We start from the raw sequence: 25,528 nt of genomic DNA, 5'->3' as shown, positions 1-25,528 counted from the left end.
AACTTTCATGGGTCGCTTTCACTAGTGTGTTGGGTCCGACCTTGGATCACCGCTTGGAGTCAGAGTCATCTTTACGCACCTTCTTTTTCTTTTCTAATTAATAATTGAGAATAAAGAATTATTTTACTTAACTTTTTAGCTTAATTAATATTTGGTCCCTTAAGTTATTTGTTGGTTACATTTTGGTCCCATAAGTTATTAACGTTACAATTTGGTCCCTTAAGTTATTTGTTGGTTACATTTTAGTCCCATAAGTTATTAATGTTACAATTTGGTCCCTTAACTTACTTTTTGGTTTCGTTTTGGTCCCTTAACTTATTTTTTGGTTTCGTTTTGATCCGTTAACTCTAATAACATAAAGGACCAGAGTGGTTGACGGAGGAAGAGTTAAGGTACCAAAACGAAACCAAAAAATAAGTTAAGGGACCAAATTGTAACGTTAATAACTTATGAGACCAAAATGTAACCAACAAATAACTTAAGGGACCAAATTGTAACGTTAATAACTTATGAAACCAAAATGTAACCAACAAATAACTTAAGGGACCAAATCATTAATTAAGCCTAACTTTTTCTTGATTTAGCCTTCTTTTGTATTCCTTTATTTTGCTCTATTTCCTAGATTTACTTAATGATTTTTTGAATCTTTTTCTTCTATCCATCTCATTGTTGATTTAGAAGTCAGACCTTCAATGACTTTTTCTATGTACATGTTTAGTTGCTTTGCACGTGTTTACTTGTGGAGGCTTTAATATGTGTTTTGACATCCTCGGTGGACGTTTGGGGCGGGTTGTTGTCGGCCTTGATCATATGTATTCCTCTGGCTAATCTAGGGCAAGCCACCTTGAACCTTAGTTCGACCATTTTGGCTTTATTGACCCCTATTTGCGGCCTAAGGTACATCATGGAAAGTCTTGAATCTTGTTTGAGAATTGCCGTCATTGTTGATTCAGGCATGGCGATTTGAAATCCTTTGCGTTCCGCCAGAACCTTAGTTCGAACTTTGCTCTCAGTGGTTTCTGATTTTGCATCCTGAGGTGTACCATGGATATCCTGGACCTTTGGTCCGGATTTCCAATCCTTATTAGTTTACCTTGCCTGGGAGGGGTCCCTTCTCCGTGATTTGTCTTTTAGTGCTAGGGACATTTGTTAGTTCCTTTGTTATTTCCTATGGTGTATTTACGAGATAATAGTACAAATCTTTAGGAATTATAAACAATTTCTTTGATATACAAAAAGTATAATGGGTCTTCGGGACGACCTCTATCGGGAGTTAGTGGGTGTGCAAGATGAATTTGCCACAAATTATTTTGATTTCATTATACGTGCAAAATTTCAGATCTTAAGTTCAAAAAATTTTGATTTCATTACCAATTTTTTTGATCGGAATACACGAAATGACAAACATCATTCAAAAACTCATATCTTAAGTTCGAACTTGGATAATCATAGAAAATATTTAATCTACTAATCTCGATATGGTTAGTTGAGTAAGGATTTACGGATACTCCTTGTAGTAATGTTTGTGGTAGCAAAATTTACAGCAGTTTTGTGAACCGCCCTATTGGTTGATAGTGGCGGCTAAAACCGCCGCAATCATCAAAATTTAGTCGCCGCAATTACCCTATTTTTTTGTTGTGTCTTTTAGACTTTTAAAAAGTTTTCATGTTTAGCTTCTTAACTTGCCCCCCCCCCCCCCCCCCCCCCCCCCAGACACAAGTTAGCAATACTCCATTAGTCTCATATTAGATGTCTCATTCAAGTTTCATACGTTTATTAAAAAATGGTTGATAGTTTTGATTTAACGGTAAAATATGTATCATTTATTAAAACATCATTACTAATTGCGGTTGATAAAAAATTTAAGGATGATTGAAATGTAATATAAATGTATGTTAGTGGAAATAATAAACGTTGTAATAAACATCTAATTAGAAAGAAAATTAGAAAAAATAACACCTAATTTTAGATAGAGTATCTTTCAACTAGCAAATGTAATAAACATCAACAAATAGCTACGGGAATTCCAATACCCTGATATATGAGACTAGGAATCACAAAAACTTCCGTTACATAAGGTCTTCACCAAAACTGAGCAAAAAAACTGCTACCCTAGTCGTCGGCAAAAGTAGTCTTTTTCCCTGAAAAATGACAAGTTAAATTAATTAGAAAAAGAGAACCATGCTTGAAGCAACAATGTATGTGTCTCGCTAAGATGAAAGCTCGTTTTATCATATTTTTCGTAAAAATAGTATTTAGACAATGTTATGTAACCCTATTCATCGAGAAGTTGTTCAAGAAATATTGTTGAAAAACCATTGGCAGAACATAGTACAACAACAAAATGAGGAAAATATACCTTGGTATAGGCCTGGTTTATAGAATCCTGCACGCCTGTAAACAGTCCATGAAGTAAAGTTTTTAATACAACATTAGAAGAAATAGGGTCAAAAGTGCATTTAAGCCTATTGAAAAAAGTAACAAATAATGGAATCGAAACAAGTGAGGCATAAACGTAGTTAAAAGAAAATTTCTTGGATACAGTAATTACCTGTTATTATTAGGAGTATATGCACCCCTCTCCCGAGCTAAATCAAGTCGGACAGCACGTTGCAATATTTCTTGCCCATTCATCTTAAGTGCCTAATATTAAAAAGGGTAATAGTCATTTTGGTCTCTGAATGCCTTCGACACAATAGACAAGAGTTTTCATAAAATCCACAAAGTTGAAAAGATGTCAAGAGCTTACGTATTGGGCTGCCTCTGCAGTTGCAAACTCAACATGTCCAAAGCCTTTAAGCTTTCCATCCTTATGAGAAGCAAGACGTACATCAATAACTTTTCCACAATCTTGGAAGAATTTTTCTCTGAATAATTTCAAAGTTAGATAAATAATACATAAAATAAAATAACCAAGAATCACATGATGAGTAAAATAAGTACATGTCAGATTTTTGCACACTGAAGGATAAGTTCCCAACATATAATGTCTTCACACGACTGTTCACATTTTGTGTAGCTGGAGTATTGGGCTGCAAAGAAGACAAAATAAGAGTTGTTAGCTACGAACAAAGAAGTTGCAATCACGTTAAGGGTATCGTTTCAAAGATTTTGTCTAGACATGATATGCCTTATTTGCAAGATGGAAGACCTGTTGATATGGTCTTCAACCCATTAGGGGTACCCACGAATGAATGTAGGACATATATTGAAATGTTGAGGTATCACAAAACACCAACCAAGAGTTAAAAGGTTACAATATGGCTGATATGGAAGGTTTAACTCACCTCATCTTCACCAGAAGATTCGTCAGATTCTTGGTCAGAACTATCAGCCTTCTTTGCGGGTGCACTTCCTATTTTGGAAGGAACAACTTCTGCTGCAGGTTTCTAAACCATGAAACAAAAAAGTTTAATTAAAAAGGGAATTTAAAAAAACCGGTAAATCAATGATATAAAATTAAGGATACTATCACCAATATGCAATAAACTTCAAAATGTCTAATACCTCATCTTCATCAGAAGATTCACCAGAAGATTCTTCAGAAGATGAATAATAAAGATCGTCTTTCTTTACAGGTGCACTCCCATTTTTGGATGGAACAACTTTTGTTGCAGGGTTCTAAACCATGATACAAAAATGTTTAATTAAAACGGCCATCTTAAAAAACCAGTAAATACATTGATATAAAATTAAGGGTATATACATTGAAATATAATACCACATCCTCAGATTCATGAAAGGATTCCTGCAAACTAATTTTGACTACCTTCAATACCTTTTGTTTGGCAGCAACCTCATCTACCTTTTGCTTCTTTGAAGAAACTTCCTCGACTTCTTCCACAGCTTGCCTCTTGCCTATATCAAAGTCAAAATAACCCAATAAACAAGAACATCAGAAAAAATTTCCGGCTTTTGAATCGAGCTAGGAACGATAGAGTTTTCAACAATAAAATTGGAGAAGTGGAAGAGCTAGTGGAGGATATAAAGATTTTGTCGTGGAGATGGCGTTTGAATTGATCAAATTCTCCGGCTTGTCTGTTCTATGAATGGCATTGGAATCCAAAGGAAGGAGTGTTTGTCGCGTTAGTGTTTTGTTTGTTGTTTGCTTAGAGAGGCTGAGGCTGAGGTATGCGGTGTCTGCAGCTGCATTTTGATTGCTGTCAGCACGCATATAGCAGCATCAGTTTTGTTTTGCTGCTGCAGAGGGCTTAGGCGGGGGAATTTCCTGTCATAGTGCCCGTTTTCTAGTTTACAGTTTCGTACCTATCAATGTAATAATGTTGCTTGTTCAACAATTGTCCCTACAAACAACTCTTGTTCACCTTTGTATAGCATATGGCAATCGTAGACTTGGCTATCCTCATTATGACGTACTCCAAAATGCTTTGAAACTAAGTAATGTTGCTTTTCCAAATAAAAGCTTGTCTGATTTTCGCTCTTCATGTTGTCTTGGTTAAACCCATAGGTTATCCTCATCTGACTCTACTACTGTCTAAACTAAACCCCTCGAACTTGTTTTCTGTGATTTTTCGGGGCCTGCACCTATTGAATTGTCATGTGGTTATTCTTATTATTTTTTACTATTGTTGATGCCTTTTCAAGTTTTACTTGGATTTATCCTTTAAAACTAAAATCTCATACTCTTTCTACATTTCAAAACTTCAAAATCATAAAATTAAAGTTGCCCAATCTGATGGTGGTGAATTGTGTCCCTCTACCAAATTTCTTAATGATCAAGGTATCACACCTCACACACATCATAAAAATGGACCAGTTGAAAGAATGCATAGGCACATTGTTGAAACTGGTTGGACCTTGCTTCCTCGTGCTAAAATGCTTGTCTTTTTGGGATCATGTTTTTCATACAGCAACTTATCTGATAAATAGAATGACTGCCTCAACTATAGAAAAGTTTTCTCTCGCGTCATCAATCAAACTAGCCAATATAGTTGGAATTGTTTTCACAACAAAATTCAAGAAAATAAACAGCTAAAAAAAGGGGGTAATGCGTTCTAACAATCAAGTGCCTTTTGCATTACCTTCGGTCTCCGCATAATGCATCTGCTTCCCCTCGAACTTCTTCGTCATGATGACATTAGCATCATCCTTCCCATCAATATAATTGCTCTTCACTGCCTCCTTCTCATACCCCATCTTTTCGAAGAAGAGTAATCCATCAGAGTTGGTCTTCGGGACGGGCACTGAGACGTAAGCAGCACCTTGCTACTAACACAGTAACAGGAAACATATTACAGACTACACCAATCACACCATTAAATTAAAAGAAGACACACTTGTTAATTATACTCAATCTAACTCCTCCTAACATATATGATTTTAACTAACTAACAATAGCAATAACAGGATTTTAAATTAACTAACAAATCCAAACCAACAAAATTATGACAGAATCAATCGGTAAAAAACAAACAAACCTTATCCCTTAAGTCCTTTTCAGCGCTTTCCACAAGTTTAGAAGCGACTCCTTCTCTCCGAAAGATAGGGTTAACGAAGATGGAAGTGATATGACCACAACCATTACTCTTCGGTTCAACGACATCAAAGATGACGTAACCGAGGATAGCGTCTTGGCGATCATCCGCGATGACTTGAAGAATCTTACCATTCTCCAAACTTTCAAGATCCACGTCAGGTAAGAGATAATCCACGAGAATCTTAAATATGTCGTCAGATGTTGCGTTTCTTAAGACCACATCCGGGGACACATATCTTGCATAACGAATTTTGGGTGACTCCTCCGTTCCAGACTTCACAGGAGAAACAACAAGAGCACAACAATCCACAAAAAAACCAAAAACATTATAGTAGAAAGGTAGCATAGAAGCGACAACTACATATTATTGTTATTATGGTTATTGTGATATATATATATATATATATATATATATATATATATATATATATATATATATATATATATATGGAGTCAAATCATACAACCATTAGAGGTATCACTAGATGGAGTTAAAAAACCAGCAATTACAATGATATAAAATAAAGGGTACTATCATGATGCAATAAACTTCAAAATGTCTAATACCTCATCTTCATCAGAAGATTCCTCACTAGATGAAACAAAATGAATATCCGCTTTCTTTTCAGGTGCACTCCCTATTTTAGAAGAAACAGCTTCTGCTTCAGGGTTCTAAACCATGACAGAAAAATATTTAATTAAAACGGGCATCTTAAAAAACCATTAAATACAATGATATAAAATTAAGGGTATTATCATCATGCAATAAACTTCAAGCCAGTTGATACTCCTATGGATTTCCAAATGTCAAACTTCTACCTAATCATGGGGAGCCTCTATCAGATTCAGGAAGATATAGGAGATTGGTTGGAAAATTGTATTATCTCACAGTTATTCTCGTCTAGACATTTCCTTTGTAGTTTGTGTGGTAAGCCAATTCTTAAATTCTCTTTGCCAAGAACACATGAATGCTTCATTAAGAAAAATTTGAACATGCATTTTATTCAAGAATGATGTTTGCCCCTAAGAAGAACTTCAGAATCAAAATTCTAATCAGAAGGAACATTCTGCAGAATAAGTAGTAATTTAATTCTCTGCTGATAATTGTTTATTCCACAGAATCTGAATTTAACTGCTTCTGACTGCTTATAATAGCTTACTTATATAATAGCTTCTAACTGCTCATATAAATGTCTATATGATTATAATGTTTTACTTAACCGCCTTAGATTTAGGGGGAGCTTGCAAACGACACCCTCTAATGAGTTAAGTTAATTACTAAAGACTATAGTTCTTAAAAATAAGTTAGTTTGTCATCATCAAAAAGGGAAAAAAATGTTGAACCAAATTAAATTTTAGAACAATGTTTCTAAGGTTTTGATGATAACAATATATAAAAGAATAACTGGGGAGAATAAAATCATAATCATTGTGCATGAGCTGAAAGGGGATAATAAAATCACCTCATCCTCTCCATTACTCTTACCAAAACCCCTGACAAAGCCTCCTCCGCCACTTTCAGCTGAGTTGTTACTGCAACAATATTAAAAAGGCTTAAATGTAAGGAATAATGGAATCAATACAAATAAGGCATAAATGTAATTAAAAGAAAATTTCTTGTATAGTAATTACCTTCCAATAAAAAGAGGATATCCTTGAGGATATGGACGCCACTCCCGGGCTTCTTGAAGTCGGACATCACGATCCAACAGTTTTTCCCCATTCTTATCAAGTGCCTATTATTAAAAATGCAAACAATCATATAATCATGTGAAACAGGTGAATCCAGAAACAAGTGCCATGGAAACAATCAATAAGAGTTTTCATCAAATCCACAAAGTTGAAAAGATGTCGAGAGCTTACGCGTTTGGCTTCCTCTGCAGTTTCAAACTCAACATGTGCATAGCCTAGTGGCCTTTTTCTCTTACCATAACCAAGACATACATCAACAACCATTCCACAATCTTGGAAAAAATTTATTCTGAATAATTTCGAAGTTAATTAAATAATACATCAAATAAAATAACCAAGAATCACATTGGTGAGAAAAATAAGTACATGTCAGATTCTTGCGCCTTGAAGGATAAGTTCCCAACATATATTGTCTTCGAAAGTCAATAAGTACATGTCAATAACATGACATAAGTCAATAACATTACAATAACAAACAAATACAGGATCTACACATTGAAATAACTTCAATACCTTTTGTTTGGCAGCAACCTCATCTACCTTTTGCTTCTTTGAAGTCACTGCCCTGACTTCTTCCTCAGCTTGCCTCTTGCCTATATCAAAGTCAAAATAACCCAATAAACAAAAATAAGGACATAAAAAAAATCAGAGAAAAATATTTCACTTTCCATAAAATCAGTTTGACAAATCAACAACTCTATAACCATAGAACATATTAATCAACTTCGGAACATCAAATAAAATTGGGGGAGAACAACTTTCCACATTAGACCATAAAGATATCTATAAGTGAAAGATATTATATCACTCTAAATTAAAACTAAAACTAAGATTTAATTCTCTCATTAATTTCAAATCACAACGATCAATTAAAACCAACCAAGCTCAGTGTAAAAAAACTGATTGTGCATACATAAATACATAATCTTCATATTTATAAGAGTTTAAAGATAAATGGCAAGAGATGGACTCACGAGAAAGAAGAATTCTTAGAGACTTTGAAGATAAATGGTAGTTCTAAGAGGTCTTTAATAGAGTTCTAAATTTGATAATATTATATTGTCTAGCTAAGGGATTATTTGCTATAAGAATTTTAGTGTCGAGACATTTAGGATGAGAGAAAAGAAATGCAAAGTAGATGATCTAAGAAGTTCAAGTTAGTGATGTTTAAAGCTTGTATAGGAAATGTATTCGTACATGTTGGTACAGACTAAGAAGAATGCTTTAAGGGTGATTAGTTTATGAATGCTAGAGGTAGAGTGATCTTTGCTTAAGTTGTTGCTAGACCCTTTTGATTTACGTTTGTTGGTTCAAAATAAAAATATAATCTTTAAACAAAAAATCAAAGCAGAACAGTAAAGGCTGTACCGTTCATTCCAGACTTCAGAGGAGAAACAACAACAGGAGCCACATCAACCTACAAACAAACCGAAAGCATTATAGTCGTCGAAAGGTACCATAGAAGCGACAATTACATATTATTGTTATATATTTGGAGTCAAATCATACAACCATTAGAGGTATCACAAAACACCAACTAATTAATAGTTAGGTTACAACTATTTCTATGGCTACTATGAAAGGTTTAAACTCTCACCTCATCTTCATCAGAAGATTCATCAAATTCTTCATCAGAACTATCAGCTTTCTTTGCGGGTGCATTCCCTATTTTAGAAGGAACAGCTTCTGCTGCAGGTTTCTAAACCATAAAACAAAAATGTTTAATTAAAAAGGGCATTTTAAAAACCAGTAAATACAATGACATAAAATTAAGGGTGCTATCATCATGCAATAAACTTCAAAATGTCTAATACCTCATCTTCATCAGCACAGACCCTATGAGGCTCGTTCAGAATAGACCCTAAGATGTAATAAGCGCCAAACTTTAATATATCATGAATAGAATCACACACTTACTAACGATTATAACCTTTCACTCACATCATTATTCATTCAAAACATAGTAAAAAAATTCAGATTGTAAAGAGACACATTACAATCTTGTCAAAATAAAACTAGCCAATAAAGTTGCAATTGTTTTCACAATAAAATTCAAGAAAATAAACAGCCAAAAAAAGGGGGCAAATCGGTCTAACAAACAAGTGCCTTTTGCATTACCTTCGGTCTCCGCAGAACGCATCTGCTTCCCCTTGAGCTTCTTCGTCATGATTACATTAGCATCAACATTCCCATCAATACTATTGCTCTTCACCGCCACCTCCTCATAACCCATCTTTTCGAAGAAGAGTAATGCGTCAGTGTTGGTCTTTGGGATGGGCACCGAGACGTAAGCAGCACCTTGCTACAAACACAGTAACAGTAACCATATTAAAGACTACACCAATCGTGCCATTAAAAGAAGACACACTAACAAACAATATCAATAACAGACTTCTAACATAACAAACTAATCCAAACATACAAAACCTTTTCCAAGTCCATTTCAGCCATGGTCACAAGTCGAGTAGCGTGTCCTTTTCTCCGAAAGATAGGGCTAACGAAGAGGGAAGTGATATGACCGTAACTAGTACGCTTCAGTTCACCAACATCAAAGACGATGTAACCGAAGATAATGCCTAGGAGATCATCCGCTGCAACTTGAAGAAGCTTACCATTAACCAAACTTTGAGTATCCACGTCAGGAAAGACATCATTCACCAGAATCTTATATAGGTCAACAGGTGTTGCGTCTCTTACCACCACACCCGGAGACACCATCGCTGTTGAAAGAATTTTGATTGACTTCACTGTTTCAGGGTTATTTAGGATTCCACCGATTCAGGGAATTTAGTTTGCGATTGGGAGTAAATGGAGCGCTGAAAAATCCTAAATGGAGTTGTGTGCAACGCAAGTTTTAATACACATACTAACAATTCTTTTTTTGGTACAATACATACTAACATTTCTATTTTTTTTTTAGGATACTAACATTTCTGTTAGAGTAAATTACACTCTCCACCCCTCAAAGATGCTTGAATTACACTCCCCTCCCCTCTTATGTTAAAATATACACTTCCCTCCCCTCTTTTTCAAAACGTATTCAAAATATTTCGCTCCCCTCCCATGAGAGAAACTTGAATTACATTCATCTCTCCTCTTATGTTTTTTTTGACACAACTCCTCTTATGTTAAAATCTACGCTTTACTCCCTCAATATTTTTTTTATTTCTAATAATCTAACAAAAAAAAAATTAATCTAACACACTTTGAAGAAAAATAGTATTGTGGATCCATTTTAATATAATCAAATTTTGAATACATATTTTTCGCTATTTCTTATTCACAATTTCGTTAACATATATTTTTAAACCCTGTTATGAAATATTAAACAATCCAAAATAAAATTAAAATATGTGAACAATTATGAAGGTCGATAAAGTATGGTTATTTAAAAGTGAATTTTATACTCTAAATTATAAATAATAATAAAATATTTAAATTTAATTATCATTGACATTTAAATTATAAAGTAATGAATTTATTTTTCTTAAATGATAGTTCAAAATTAGTATATATCATAAAAATATTTATTTATGTTAAAATAGATTAAAGTGTAGAGCATATTTAATTATTAAGGGAGGGGGTTGCAATTCAAGCATCTCAAAGGGGATGGGAGTATAAATTTTACTTTTCAAGGGAGGGAAGTGTATATTTTAACATAAGAGGGGAGGGGAGTGCAATTCAAGCATCTCTTAGAAAAGGGGAGTGTAATTTACTCTTTCTATTATCTTCGAACAAGTAATTTATTCCATAAAAAAAATATTCTAATTTATATCACTGAAACAAAGTACATGACCAAAATATAGTTTTTTTTTTTTTTTTACAAAAAAATATAGTTTTAATAGCCCATATAATATTGCTTATTTTTTGTTGGACCATATAGTATTACCACTAGGGATCAGAGTATGCATGACCGACCTACAGGGGTCTACGGTCTAGCCTACGACAAGTCAGGTTAGACCATATTTTTCCTTACATGAAGGCTTAAGCTTTTTTAGATGCTTATTTAGCGAAAAAATAATAAAAAAAGGCCTCTTAAATCTATTAATTTGTGATGGTTGTTTCTCTTTCCAATTTTACCCTTCATTTAAAGTATTTTTTTTTACTATTTTATCATTTTATAAGATTATTTAAATCATTAATTAAAAAATAACTAAATCTCATTCAAATAGGAACTACCCCACAACAAATAGGAAAAATATGGTCATGTTAGACCATATTTTTCCTTAAATAAAGAAGGCTTAAGCTTTTTTAGCGAAAATAATAAAAAAAAGGGCATCTTAAATCTATTAATTTGGGCTGACTGTTTCTCTTTCCAATTTTACCCTTCATTTAAAGTATTTTTTTACTATTTTATCATTTTATAAGATTATTTAAATCATTAATTAAAAAATAGCTAAATCTCATTCAAATAGGAACTACCCCAGCAATATTATACACGGGTATTAATTAATATATGTTTAAAATAACTAATATTAATTTAATATTAAATTATTATATGGTGGTGGTCAATGTCGAGTACCACCATTCAACGTCGGAGCCCTGCCACTACGAACCACCGTGATGGTCGACGGAGCTCCGTTGTGGACCACTGTGTTCCGTCGGAGGGCCGGCGTGGTCAGCGTTGATGCCACCGATCAACATTGGAGGACCACAACCATATAATATTTTTTATTAATTAATATTAAACTTTAAATAAATTATAATAAAATTGATCTGTACTAAGTATAATCATTTTGTTCAATTGGACTTAATAAAAAAAATATATGCTTTAGCTCAAGACAAGTAAAATTTATTTTGGGCATAAGGTTCAGTTCTAATGAACGTGCCAGGTGTACAGTTAATTACCACGTCATAGGTTTAACAGCCAAAACAAGGGGAGAGGGATAATTAACTATGATAATTTGATAATGTGACATTATCATTGTTTGTTTGGTTTCAAAAACAAATTAGTTACAAGGAGCAAAATGGTAATTCGGCTTTTCTTCCCTTCATATGCTAGCTGTGAAGTTAGTTGCTCAAAAAATGGCTCATGATTGTTAGTGTATTTTCAACCAAGTTAGGATCGTCGAGGATTCAAACCCATCTATACTATGGTATTTCAAACCCATGATGAAGAACAAACAACCAGAAACGGAAGATTCAATCATTGAAGAAAGGGAAGATTTCATGCTTTCATCTCTTGCTCGTGAAACTCACCCAACACTCAGAACTGCTCATTTTCTCAAACCCATTTCAAACTCCATTGATGAAGAACAACCACCTTTTAAGTTTAACCCATCTTCTTTTCTAAACCCAAATGATAATCCTTTGAAAATCAACTTCACTGGATGGCGCTACTCACGACCAAAATGGGTTTATTGGGTTGATCAACTTAAACCCAAGTATGAATCTGTGTGGAAGAAAGTTGGTATCTTTGATGCTATTATGAGTACTAAATGCTACATTCATAAAAATCATAACTTGCTATATGGGGTTGTTGAGAAATGGTGTTCTGAGACAAACACCTTTGTGTTTCCCTTTGGTGAAGCAACAATCACGTTGGAAGATGTTATGGTTTTAGGTGGTTACCCTGTTCTTGGTGATCCTGTTTTCATTTCACTTGAAGATAAAGAGATGAGAGAGGTGGAAAAGAAGATGATCCTTGCAAGACAGACAATTTCTACTAAGAAACAAAGTCAGGCTAGAGCAACATTATGGATGGATATTTTCATCGATAAAGGTAGTGAAATTGAACATGAAGCATTCCTTGCTACCTGGTTGTCAATTTTTGTTTTCCCTCATAAACTATTGGTGAAACGTTCTTTGTTTCCGATTGCTGTACATCTTGCTAGAGGAAATCCTATTGCTTTGGCACCTGCTGTTTTAGCTAGCTTATATAAGGATTTAAGTGTGTTTAAGAAAACAATTATTGATTTGTCCAAATATCCTGTTGGTGGTGATAAATATCCTTTACAACTTACTCTTCGATCACCCTTTTACTTGGCTCAAATTTGGGTGTGGGAGAGGTTCACAAATTTACAACCACAGCCCATGTCGATAAACTATGGAGACCCTCTATTGTTTAGGTGGCATAAGGTTAAGCCCTTGAGAATCAACGATGTTAGGTTAGCATTAGACGCAGCTATTGGTGATTTTATTTGGCGTCCATATGTTAGATATGCTAATATGTGTGGAATGTTTTATCCGAATGAAGAAATTTTGGTACCATTTAAGAAAGATTTTGTGGATCAACAAATGCTGTCGTTTGTTATATGCTTGAGAGTTTCTGAGCTAGTTGGTATCGATTCTATAGAGCAATATCTTCCTCATAGAGTTGCTATGCAATTTGGAATGGATCAAGATGTTCCAAGTGATGTGCCTAGATTCAATGAGACTAAAACCATTGCTTGGAAAAACTACTGCAGACGCATATTTCATAAGAATTTGTATTTTCCATCGAGATTTTTTGAGGCAGGTGTTACTGCTCGATATGCAAGGTGGTGGAAGCAATTGTTATTGGGTCGCGACGATTTTTTAATGAAAATTGTGAAGCAGAAACGAAGTGCAATTTCAAGGAAACATAGAGCTTGTCTAGGGAAAGCTAACAGAAGTGGTAATGATGTTTGTGTTCCACCTGGTTTTCCTCCTAATCTTGTTGACACTCTTACTTTTGGAAAATTTTGTGATGATGGTTCCAAAACTAAAACTAGGAAGGTTGATGATTTTTATGTTGATATTCCTTATGAAAGTGATGTTCATAATTGTATGAAAGCTGATGAAAATACAGATGCTAATGTTAAGGATGGTAAGCCAGTGTTGGAAGAGTTCAAGTGTGGTGACAAAATCCATGAATCTAAGCATTTATTGAACCAATGTCGCTCATCCTCTTCAGCATATTATGAAAACATTTTACCACTGAAAAGGCCAATTTCAGTAGATAACATTGAGCTTTCAATAGAGAGTTTGCATGAAGTTTTTGAAGATGCAAATGGGAGCAAAGAAGCAAGAATATCAGGTGACAGAGTCTGCTTGTCTGAGACTCAAGGTGAAATCAAAAGCAAAAGCAAAAGCTTTTCTATCAGAAAAAAAGTTTCCACATCTAAGAAAGTAACTGTTGCACCACAGCACCATCTTCAGTTTCTCTCTGAGATGGCTGCTCAAACAGAAGCTAAAGAATCACTAGAAGAAATAGAGAGAGAAAGAAAAGAGAGTGATCATGAAGTTATGGTTTTTTTAAAAGAGCAATACTTGAAGAATCAAGAGGAACTCGGGCGTCTAGCAAGAAAACAGGAAGAGATGTTACGGTTAATGGAATTGCGGGAGAAGAAGGATGAAGAGTTGAGGCAACTCGTCACCAGTGCTCTAAGGAATAATCAACAACCACCATCATCTGCTTCTTAAAACTCTATTTTGTTGTTAAATTATCTTGATCAAAACCCTTACAGTGATCCTGTTTTTATCTTGAACAAATGCAGGAGAAAGTAATACTGTTTTGATGAGTTATGATATCATATGTGTTATTTATGTTTATAGTTTTGTGATGACCAGCACATATTTTGCTAAGTTTTTACACTCACCCATATAAGTATATATAGGTAGAACAAGTATGGTGAGAAAACCTGCTTACTGTGATAAAGAACATATAGTGAAATGCAGAAAATAATCATGAGGTGAATATATTAAAGGAATCTGGTGTGCATCGACACTTGAGACTTCTAGCTTACGATAAGCATAACTATTTCCAGATTTCATTATGACTAATTTAATGTAGTTTTCATTTCCGAAATTGTAAAACTGTTGGACGAAATCAGAATACAACTCCAATATATAGTCACTACGTATATGGTAGCCTGTTGTTCTGTAATAGAGGCTATTACAGGAATCATGGCAATAATGAAGTCACAGAAAAAGAATTCAGGAGCTGAATGATTTATTTTTAACACTTTGTTTATTGGTTTGGGTTAAAAGTAGAAATCTGATTATTTGGTGCTCTAATCTGTATTTGAGTTCTTGTTTATAGAGGCTAATGTCATGGTTGGTCTGCTGTATTTGGCCAAAATAAAACTATTAGGGAAAATATTGAAAATTGTTTTGATACACAAATTGAGCACATCACAATACTTAGTCTAATGTCTATGCCACAGACAATGAAATGAACAAAGAGACCCCTTAACTCTCGAACCAATTCAATAAATTCTACATGATCCGAATAATTCTACATAATACAATTCACTGCCTTTAATAATACTAGTGTCACAACCAATCTGCCAAATAATGCAGGTTTCAGAAAGAAGAAAGAAAAAAAATCAATTCAACAAAAAATATTGGTACCCTGCATATGCATACTTTCAATTTTTTGAATTAGCAATTTAGTTGTGCTTTGGTAGCATTCCTTCGTAAAATAGGCACTCTGTATGAAAAAATATCAGAAATGTTTCACTTGAATCCATAAAAGTTATAGTGTCTACATGAGTTGAATCTCCATTCTTGGTGATTCATGAGTTAAATATTGAGGTTTATAATGAAAATTTGAGAGACATCAAATGGGAGGTTCTGATGAAAAGCAACGATTGTTAGTTATGAGCTATCAAGTTCTGATGACGGAGCAGTTGAAAATGGCAAGGCTTTGTCTAGTTTTGAATTTGGTGATTTTATATTATTCAACGTGGGTAGTGAATATGGAATCAAGAGTCAATTTCCATATAGAATAGTGAAAAAGGGGATAGTGTTAGTCCTTTTAGAGTAGACATGCAATTTGATCTTGAAAACAGGATTCAGAAGCTTGAAAGAATGTTACTAAGCCTGAAATGTTTGAATTGAATCCGTAAAAGTAATAGTGTCTACATGAGTTGAATCTCCATTCTTGGTGATTCAAGATTGTGAGTTGAATCTCCAACACTGAATCTTTGATACAAATTCATCCTAATCCTAAATTTACTAAAGGGAAGCTGGTCTTAATAAAGATTCTTAGCAATTATATATAATAGCCATTTAAATAGAGCCAGGCCATTTAGCAAGAATGTTGACAACACTTGTAGAATAGATTACGCAAGAGTAGAATGGAACATGAGGTATAAAAGAGAAGTGTGTGAGGCATTGCAACATAATTACCAGGACAGGGTCAATGGATGATCAAAACGGCTAATGGCCAACGTAAATGTTTTACAGCGCATGCTAATTAAATCATTTCTCTTAAAAAAATAAATCATTTCTACTCTTAGAAAAGCAGCAAACTATGAAGTCCGGCTATGGATGTGGGTACGGTAGGATGCGTACCAGGTACCCAGATACACGAAATGACATCAATTTGTCTCAACCACTTTCCAACCCTGGTTGTCAGGCATTAGCACTTGGTGTTGCTGTGTAGAAATTACAACAGTAGTATAACACGAATGTACAAAGATCACCAACCATTTTGTTTTTATAAGGAAGATCACTTATGCACAAAAAATCCTATTACCTTCAGAAAATTTTTATTCGAGGTTACAGCCAGCAACAAGTATCGATATTATGTAATATTTGACACAAAATTAACATGTGGAGAGGACCAACATGCAGTGTACTAAATTTTTCAGTTCTAACAATTTAAACAATACACCATTCAAAATTTTACATTCAATTACTCTTGGTAATATTCAAAACCATATCAATTCAAGAAGGATTAGCCACATTTGGTGATTCAAATCAGTAAACCAGCTTCCTTAAGAGCAACTTTATAGTCTTCAACACTTCTTTCTGGCACCTACATCCACAATGACATAAACAAAATGATTCATGTAAGTTGGGCATACCCATAACCCTTTGCACATTCATACAAAGTCTTCGAATAATGAAGATTTTATATTCTGCATGGAGAATCATAATCACAATACAAGTACATTACCTCTGTTACATGGGAGCCAAAATCGTTTTCAATCTTCGACATGAGATTTTCATCCCATTCACCACATATCAGGTTAAATACAGCCCCTGTTCAGTCCAATGAAAACATGTGTAAAAATTAAAAGACTTGGCATTTGGCACCACCACTACTGAAAATATCATAAATAACTTACTTGAAAGTGAAACTACAAATGGACCAGAAAATGTTAAAATACAGACATAACAAAATACTAAATGCTATCCTGGATCAAGGTGAAGATTGTCCAAGCCTTTATAAGAAATACTTAAGCCATATGTCTACAAATGGGAGGTTGGAGACTTGGATATAAGCCTTAGAAACTAGACTAGGTGGTTTGGGCATGTAGACTTTATCGATGTCTAGACTTTATCGAATCTGAAATAACATTCCCTCTCCACATATACAAGAAGCTTGAAATATGACTAGTAAGATTAGAGTAATAATAGAACCAACAACTTTTTTTCAATCAATGAAACATGGTCCCAAAAAGAATGTTTCTTTGAGGAAAATAAAATAACAGCAACCAATTAAACAGTTAACTACACAACCCTAAGCTACCAGTTTACTACAGGACACTAAGGTTGACAGTTTACTACATAACACAACCAAGCAAACAATTCACTGCACAACACTAAGCTGAAGTTTACTACATAACACAACCAAGCAAACAGTTTTAGAAACTTACCCTTGCGTCCAAATCGTCCAGCCCTACCAACCCTGTACAGATACACCTCCCAATCAAGCTCAGGTTCATGACCATGGGTGTACTCGGCAGGGAACTTTAGTGGCAGATCATAGTTGATAACCAAATTAACCTAAACAATCCAATAGAAGGATGCATGAATAAAAATAAATAAAGAGTCCAAGCACATGTAAAGGTGAGACAGAGAGGAAGAGCAAATGAGCACCTGTTGATTATCAAAGCCACGGGCAAGAACATCAGACGATATAAGAATCTGAGTCAAACCATCTTTAAACTCCTCGATAATTTTGTCTCTCTCGTCATATTCAAGAACATCTATTATGGAACTAACTTTATATCCCCTATCAAAAAGGGCTTTGTGTAACATCTTTGCACTATTTATGGTGTGCACAAATATCATAGTTTGCCCCACTTTCTCTCCTATTTCAAGTATATAGTTATTAATAACTTCAATCTTAGAGAGTTCATCAGGAACACGAACTTTGTACTGCTTCACTGCAGCGAATGATAGATCCTCTTTCTTCACAAAAAGTTCATTATGCTCCTTGCCAACAATCTTTGTGATAAGATTCTTGACAGTGTCATTAAACGTAGCCGAAAACATAAGAACCTGCAGAAACACAAGTCGATCAAAATTTTCTTAAGGGAATAAAGAAAACTGAAAAAAGCTACGGTAACACACACATCAGAGCAGATACAAGCATTTGAAATTTTTATGTCTGATATTTAGTATTATATAATAGGAAGAGCCAACAAATATATTAAACACGGGGGAAAGACTATTTGGCGTGAAAATACATGTTTCTTGTATTGGATGGATGGTATGGCATACATGCAAGCACATTAAGCAAACAAACCTGACAGATTAAATGGTAATGTTCTACTGCCTTCATTATCCACAGAGAATCATCTTGAAATTCATCCTGCAACAAGACACAGTTATAGGGTAAATTAAAGCACATCATACTTAGAAACCAAAACCCTGCTAATAAAAAACAAAGAAAAGGAAAAGCGCATGACAAATTCAATAAAAAGTGAAGTATTGAGTAAGTTTAGTTTGGAATGGGAACACTCATCAATCACTTGTTTAGCTATTGAGTAGTCGAATCGGGGTATAAGTAATTCTCCAACAATAAAAGATGTATGGTTGTTGTGCTTGTATGTAAGAGTAGTAAAACAACATATAATTAGCATGAGAAATATGTACCTCAGCAAGCAGTTGATCAGCATCATCAAAAACGAGAATCTTCAATTTTGTCAACGCAAGTGTCTTGAAACCAATCAAAGTCTTAATAGTGGCAGGAGTACCAATAAGGATTTGAGCCATGATAGGTGGCCTTTTTGGTACCGGAGTTCCTCCGCTGAAAGGAACTGCACATTCTGAGCTAATCCCCGTGAACTTCCCAATCTTACGGAGAACAGCATGGTTCTAAAACGTAACACAACAAAATAAAAATCACACACAAGCTATTAAGAAAAAGAAAATAAATGATAAGTGTTAATCTATGAAAGATCATATAATTACACTGAATTATGTGATTTTCTCAAATTATTAACATTAACGATGTCGGTGTGTCAGTGTCCATGGTTCATAGGTTAAGTTGTTTATTCATATAAAGCACGGACACTCCTCGAATAAGACGTGTCCTGATTTTTTCAAATTATCAGCTGTGTTGGCGTGTCAGTGTCCGGTGTCTGTGTCCGTGCTTGATAGTGACCATACCTGAATAGCTAACTCTCTAGTGGGGCAAATGCAGATAGCTTGAGGAGCATGCAAGGTTGGATCAACACGGCTAAGCATACCAAGCACGAAACAAGTGGTTTTTCCTGAACCCATGGGTGCTTGCGCAATCAAATCCCTATGTGGAGGATTGAGAATCATCGGTAAGCTTAGGGCTTGTATTTTGCTAGGTAAAAGAAACCTCATCTCCACGTAGAGTCCCTTCAGAAGCTTCGGCGAGAGAGACAAGTCTTCGAAGGTAACCTGGAGCAGAATTCAAAAACCCTAAGTCAATTTCTCGCCAAGAATTAAAAGAAAGAGAGAGAGAGAGAGAGAGAGAGAGAGAGAGAGAGAGAGAGAGAAGAGTGGTGTCGAACCTCTTGAATGTTGAGCAACGGGGTTTCTGCGGCGGAGCTATTACTCGCCGGTGAAGGAGAAGTCGTAGAAGAAGGTTTTGCCATAATTCGAAGTTCCAATCTAGTCACAATTAAGTCGTAGAAGATGTATGTTGTGTGTATCTACACTACATATCTATTTATATATGCCGGTTGCTTCAAAAGAAAGCGATTTTCAATATTATTTACCTCCTTTTTTAAATCTAATATTTTATTTCGTATAAATATTTCAATAAATTATATATCTTAAAATTATAGATATGGATAATAGATACTTTCAAAGAAAATATAGATAAAGATTTTTCTTTTTAAGGAAAATATAGATAATATGTTCAACTTTTCGTATTGTAACAAACCATACTTATCTTTTTCGATGATACCAACAGTATAACAAATATCATATCTTTCAAAAAATATAACAAATATAATACAAATTCTTATCTTTTTGAATGACACAAACAAAATAACATTATCTTTTTGAATGACATAAACAAAATACTGTAGTATTATTATGGTCAAATTTGCCCAATGATATAATTGAAGGAGAATAAGTCAGCTCAAAAAGTTTACTTTTTCTTTCTTTTTTTTTTTTAAATAACTTTCTTCATAAAATAAATTTTTATCTTATTAAATAACACCCACAATATATCATTATTATAACAACAACAACAATTGGATATTCTAATGTATGTTCAAGTGTGCAGTACTATAGACTAAAATTCAATTTATTAAATAAAATTGATTTTATAAGTAACACATCATTCTTACAGCTTTCATCAATCGAGCATCATGCATGTTCTTCTTTCTCTACTTCACCTCTACAAAATCCATGCAACAATCGCACCAAAATAGGTATCCAATTGTTTTTCATTTTTCCTTCTATAGAAAATTTTGAATGTCTTATATTTTTTGATTTATTTGTTCTATTTTTTGCTTTATTGTTTTTCATTTGTTATATGATGATTTTAATATGATTTAAGTTTTTAGGAATTTTTTGAACAATGGATTTGAACCATTGTTTAAGGAATTTTCTTTTTGCTATGTTTAAAAAATGCATAAGAATTTGATATGGATAGTTGATGTGTAGAATATGCTAATAGTTGATATAATAGTTTGTGTATGACATTACAAAGTCAAATTTTCTTATTGAAAATTGGTTAATGAGAAATGATAACATATAAGTGATATATAAAATATCTTTATGAAAGATTGTAACTAAATCTCAATCGTGCATCAAAAAAGTTGTCTTAAATTGAAATCCAAAATCAAATTGAAGTTCCACTAAAAATAAAAATTGTACCACCACGGTTTACTTCATCTGCATTGCAAGCATTTTGCCATCTCCAAGGACTCGTATTTTAAAGAATGATAGATTAATGCTTATAATTAATATATTTTTAATTTTAAGAATATTATAACTACATAGATTAAATGTAAACCCTCCAAAAAAAAAACCTAACACCCTTCTACAATTCAGTTTTTAAGTTCCTCCAAATGAGAATGATTTTGTATTATGAAGAAAAATGAATCCCCAAAGTCATTCTCTCTCAATGTCATTTATTTCTTCCATTTGCCCCTTCTTTTCTTTTTCAAACCCCTCTCCTCCTTTCGCCTCCAAACTCGCAAACAAAGCCTAAGAGAGTTGTGCTTCGTCCTCTCTCCTCAAAAGCCACTACAACCATATTTTCTCCCACCACCATTGTCGAGATTGGACTGGTTTAGCCAAAATACCCATGTTTTTTCGTATCTCCTCAACCTTGTTTATCTTTCTATTCAAACAAAATCACAAAACAAAATAAGTAGATTGAATAACGGGTTAGTTTCGCAACAACATATGTCATCAATCAAACACTATATCCTTTATTGTCTCTACAAAACGATCAAGTGTTCGATTTTGAACTTTAGTGACACCTTCAAACACTTCCTTCACCACTCTCCCAAACAGAAAATGCAGAATCTTCACAAAAAAAATAATTAGGGTTACGAGTCGCGATGATGGCACTATATGACCAAGCTAAATCAGGGATCTCTTTACAACAAATTAGGGCTTCTTTCTTCTCAAAGGTCTACTCTTCAATGCTGAATCATTGCTCCTTCCATTTCTCAGGTCAATAATCCCTTCTCATTTTCAATCTCAAATAAAAAATATATCTATTTTCCTTGAATTTTGTTTTGATTCATTAAAATTATTGTTAGATGTACTCATAGATTGTTAGACTCTCGAAATTTATAATTTTGTGACATATTGATAAATTGGTCAAATTTGGAATTTATTTTTTCGCAAAAATTTGATATTTTTATTTGATTTTCATGAGTGTTTGTTTGAGAAATGACCCCTTTTATGCTTACAATACATTAAATTTGTCAACCATTTTTATAATTTTTCTTAAAGTTTTTTTTCTCTATTTATATGCTTGATTGTTTGAAAAATTATCATTTTCATGCGTATAAGATATTAACTTGGTCATCCGTTTATGTTGGAACAAAAAAAAAATGTTTTCTCCCATTTTTACTAATTCATTCACTTTTTTTATTGATTTTTTTCTTCCTTATACTCAAAGTTCAGTTTCTGTTCCTTGACTTCCTTTCAAAGGTCATTTTGTGACTTTGCAAATTCATAATACATTAATTAGTTCATTGAAAACAATCCAAAATAAATTTGACAGAATCTCAAAACCACCAAAATGTATAAAGTAGTTGAATATATATTTATTCGAATACATATCCTAGTAACACTACTCTAAGATTTTCGAATGCATATTTATTCAAAAATTGACATTTTTTCACTTATTAATCACTCATGCATATCTTATGATCTTATTAAAGTAGCTGAATTATGTACAATGAGCATAATGTTCATTGTTGTTTTTTTAGTATTGTATAACCATGTTTTACTTTGATTTATATCTCATTCCCGTTCTTAATCCTATTTCTTCTCTTGTAGTATATTTTACTTCTCTAATAGGAAATTACGTATGTATTCTTACTGTGTTGGTTGGCTTATGACGCAGGGATATGAACGAGTCCAAAGTTCCTTTGAGAATTCACAAAGACAGCTTTGAAGTATTGATATGCAAGATAAAACAAATTCTTCATCTAAACAATTTGATGTATTTTGTGGCAAGAAGAAACAAATCATCATAAAAAAAAAATCGATGGATTCGGAGAAAACAAATAATTAAAGAAGCGTATGAATAAAGGTAGTTAAATCTATACTCTTCGTATCTTAGAGCATGTTGATTGAATTATTTGTAAAACATGTAGCAATATCTGAATTCTAAAGTGATAACATGCATACAATACATTCCAGACATTCTCTAATAAATGTTAGTTGTACTGATTTTGAGTACTTTATACACATTAATAAAGTATTCGTGTAGTGTTTTTTTAAATTTGTTACTGAATTAAGGTTTAAGAAAAGTATCTTCTTACATACACCCAATGCTCAAATTTTGGTGATGGTTTCATGTTTAGGAGAATTTTATTTTTCAAATTTGTGGTGAATACTCAAATTGGTTACTGAATTAGTAGAAAATTTCTGTTTTTAATTTACTATAAAAAAAAATTGCTCATCCTCTAAACACTAGCTACCTCGAACAAAGGTAGTGTAAGGAGCAATCAATATAAAAAAGGGGCACACATTTGTTGTAATCAAGCACAATCATCTTCCCTTGTATTTGAACGTGCTCATGTAAGCTTTATTAGTACTAATAGGCACACTATTTGATCCATATTCAACAATGAATTTGTAAACTTCTCTGAAAAGTAGTAGACCATTAGGAAAAGAGGGATCAAGAGTCCATAGTTGAAATTTGTTCAAGACTAACAACAAAAATTTCCAGCAATTTTGAGGCACACAAAAACCTTTTTTTTTTTTTTTGTGGTGGCCAGGGTTTGAACACTGAATCTTGCATATATTGTACATTGTCCTTACCAACTGAGTTAAGCTCACGAGGAATTGTTTATCATAATCCAAAAGGAACATGAAAATCATCATCATAGTATAAGGACACAGATGCACAATACCGAAATACCCAATCAGCGGATCAATTAATTAAAAATGCCTAATAAGGATAAAACACAACAAACCCACTTGGGTTAGCCTAGTGGTAATTGGCTTGGGACCTGGGAGTGTGCTCCTCCTCGAGCTCTCAGGTTCGATTCTCTCTGGTGCCAATTTGGGTGGGCTAATTTAGCTTCTTCAAAAAAAAAAAGGATAAAACACAACACTTTCAATATTCAGTCAAACCCAAAAGTGTGTCCTCGTGAGCTTAACTCAGTTGGTATGGACAATGCATAAAAATATGCAAGGTCCGAGGTTCGAACCGCGGCCACCACAAAAAAAACCTAAAAGTGTGAGGATTTCTTGTGTCTTGTTTTAACGATTACATCCTCTACAATTTTTTATAGATATGCAAAGGTCCGAGGTTCGAACCGCGGCCACCACAAAAAAACCTAAAAGTGTGAGGATTTCTTGTGTCTTGTTTTAACGATTACATCCTCTACAATTTTTTATAGAACCACTGAAGCTGGTAGTGATTGCGAGAAATCGAGATAGTCAGCATTCTCTGTGGTAGGAACAATTGAAGTGATTGGGCTTGGGTCGAATGGAACAACCAACACGGCTGCGAAGTTATCGTTTTAACGATTACATCCTCTACAATTTTTTATAGAACCACTGAAGGTGGTAGTGATTGCGAGAAATCGAGATAGTCAGCATTCTCTGTGGTAGGAACAATTGAAGTGAGTGGGCTTGGGTCGAATGGAACAACCAACACGGCTGCGAAGTTATCGGCATTGTCATGATCGTAATCCATCAGGAAACATAGTTTCTTGATTGATAGTTGGAGGTAGAGTTCACGATGATGATACCTTGTCCATTTTTGTTGAGACTCTTTATGACCGACTTGTGATCAATGTGTTTTTCATCATTTTAGGATAAGATATGTCATTTGTTCGTAAGCATCATAAATAACAATAAATAGTGATAAAAGGAAGTTAATTTAATGGTTGAAGACACAATTTTCAATATATATTTCTAAACTATATTTTTAGAATATTTGTTTCTTAACTAGTTCTATATTTGGGTCAAAAAAAACTAGTTCTATATGAACATTTATTAGCATTTTCTATTTATAAAAAGAGAAAAATAAAGATAAAGTAGGATATTAATTGAGTGTATAAAATTTAGAGATATTCATGTAACATTGTTTTTTTTTTTAAGGATGTAACGATAAATTGTTGTATATCTAAGTCCTAAATTTTATTCCCCTAACAAAAAAAAAGTCCTAAAAATGTTATTGAAGATTTTGCCATCACACCGTAGAAATACCGTCGTCGCACCTCTCGTACCGGAAGTCGCAAAAGGAAAGAGAAATAAAAGACAGGATTACCAAGTAACAAAATCACAAAATTGCCCCTTAACATAATTCATATTATCCATGTGTTTTTAGTTTAAAAATTTTCAAATTAGTACAAGCTGCAAAGGGTAATTTTGGGATTCCACATATTCACCCTTACATTCTCCCTTACATTCACCCTTACATTCTCCCTTCTTGGTCAAAATATGCTCCTACGATGTTGTACTACATTTTTTGTGCCAACAACGTTGTAGCCTCCATCCATTTTTTTAACTTCA

General features: G+C 33.7%; 3 protein-coding genes across 3 annotated transcripts; 1 reads left to right on the top strand and 2 right to left on the bottom strand.

Annotated features, from left to right (window-relative positions):
- Positions 1 to 1,909: 1,909 nt before the first annotated feature.
- Positions 1,910 to 9,977, bottom strand: LOC146938097 (uncharacterized). Its single transcript, XM_085749583.1, has 21 exons — positions 9,617 to 9,977; positions 9,308 to 9,491; positions 9,004 to 9,050; positions 8,787 to 8,888; positions 8,558 to 8,606; positions 7,703 to 7,782; positions 7,556 to 7,602; positions 7,361 to 7,478; positions 7,130 to 7,233; positions 6,961 to 7,030; positions 6,065 to 6,169; positions 5,439 to 5,771; positions 5,043 to 5,226; positions 3,779 to 3,858; positions 3,508 to 3,621; positions 3,288 to 3,389; positions 2,944 to 3,032; positions 2,750 to 2,867; positions 2,552 to 2,643; positions 2,360 to 2,394; positions 1,910 to 2,141 (listed from the first exon to the last, which is right to left on the bottom strand). Exons 1-21 carry the CDS (start codon positions 9,905 to 9,907, stop codon positions 2,113 to 2,115), a joined length of 2,373 nt encoding a protein of 790 aa, XP_085605709.1. The 5' UTR covers positions 9,908 to 9,977; the 3' UTR covers positions 1,910 to 2,112.
- A 2,321-nt stretch (positions 9,978 to 12,298) lies between these two features.
- Positions 12,299 to 14,716, top strand: LOC146938096 (uncharacterized). Its single transcript, XM_085752118.1, has one exon. The coding sequence runs from the start codon at positions 12,299 to 12,301 to the stop codon at positions 14,570 to 14,572; it is 2,274 nt and encodes a 757-aa protein (XP_085608244.1). The 3' UTR covers positions 14,573 to 14,716.
- A 1,892-nt stretch (positions 14,717 to 16,608) lies between these two features.
- Positions 16,609 to 19,999, bottom strand: LOC146938095 (DEAD-box ATP-dependent RNA helicase 38-like). Its single transcript, XM_085752120.1, has 8 exons — positions 19,873 to 19,999; positions 19,499 to 19,759; positions 18,983 to 19,204; positions 18,633 to 18,698; positions 17,981 to 18,385; positions 17,758 to 17,887; positions 17,055 to 17,140; positions 16,609 to 16,913 (listed from the first exon to the last, which is right to left on the bottom strand). The coding sequence occupies exons 1-8, from the start codon at positions 19,954 to 19,956 to the stop codon at positions 16,851 to 16,853; spliced, it is 1,317 nt and encodes a 438-aa protein (XP_085608246.1). The 5' UTR covers positions 19,957 to 19,999; the 3' UTR covers positions 16,609 to 16,850.
- Between the last annotated feature and the right edge of the window lie 5,529 nt (positions 20,000 to 25,528).

This window comes from Medicago sativa, chromosome 3 (assembly GCF_051527215.1).
Source record: "Medicago sativa cultivar Bolivia chromosome 3, Bolivia_mono, whole genome shotgun sequence".
Lineage (NCBI taxonomy): Eukaryota > Viridiplantae > Streptophyta > Magnoliopsida > Fabales > Fabaceae > Medicago > Medicago sativa.
Note: the sequence above shows the minus strand (reverse complement) of the source record. Positions and strands in the feature narration are given on the sequence as shown.

Excerpts from the sequence above, each read along its gene's own strand:
- LOC146938097 (XM_085749583.1), bottom strand. The coding sequence starts at position 9,907 with ATGGTGTCTCCGGGTGTGGTGGTAAGAGACGCAACACCTGTTGACCTA. Across the intron at positions 9,492-9,616 it reads CTGAAATGGACTTGGAAAAG|CAAGGTGCTGCTTACGTCTC; the intron begins GTTTTGTATGTT and ends CTGTGTTTGTAG. Across the intron at positions 2,395-2,551 it reads TATACTCCTAATAATAACAG|GCGTGCAGGATTCTATAAAC; the intron begins GTAATTACTGTA and ends GACTGTTTACAG.
- LOC146938096 (XM_085752118.1), top strand. The coding sequence starts at position 12,299 with ATGATGAAGAACAAACAACCAGAAACGGAAGATTCAATCATTGAAGAA.
- LOC146938095 (XM_085752120.1), bottom strand. The coding sequence starts at position 19,956 with ATGGCAAAACCTTCTTCTACGACTTCTCCTTCACCGGCGAGTAATAGC. Across the intron at positions 19,205-19,498 it reads CTAGAGAGTTAGCTATTCAG|AACCATGCTGTTCTCCGTAA; the intron begins GTATGGTCACTA and ends GTTACGTTTTAG. Across the intron at positions 18,386-18,632 it reads ATTACCATTTAATCTGTCAG|GTTCTTATGTTTTCGGCTAC; the intron begins GTTTGTTTGCTT and ends GTGTTTCTGCAG.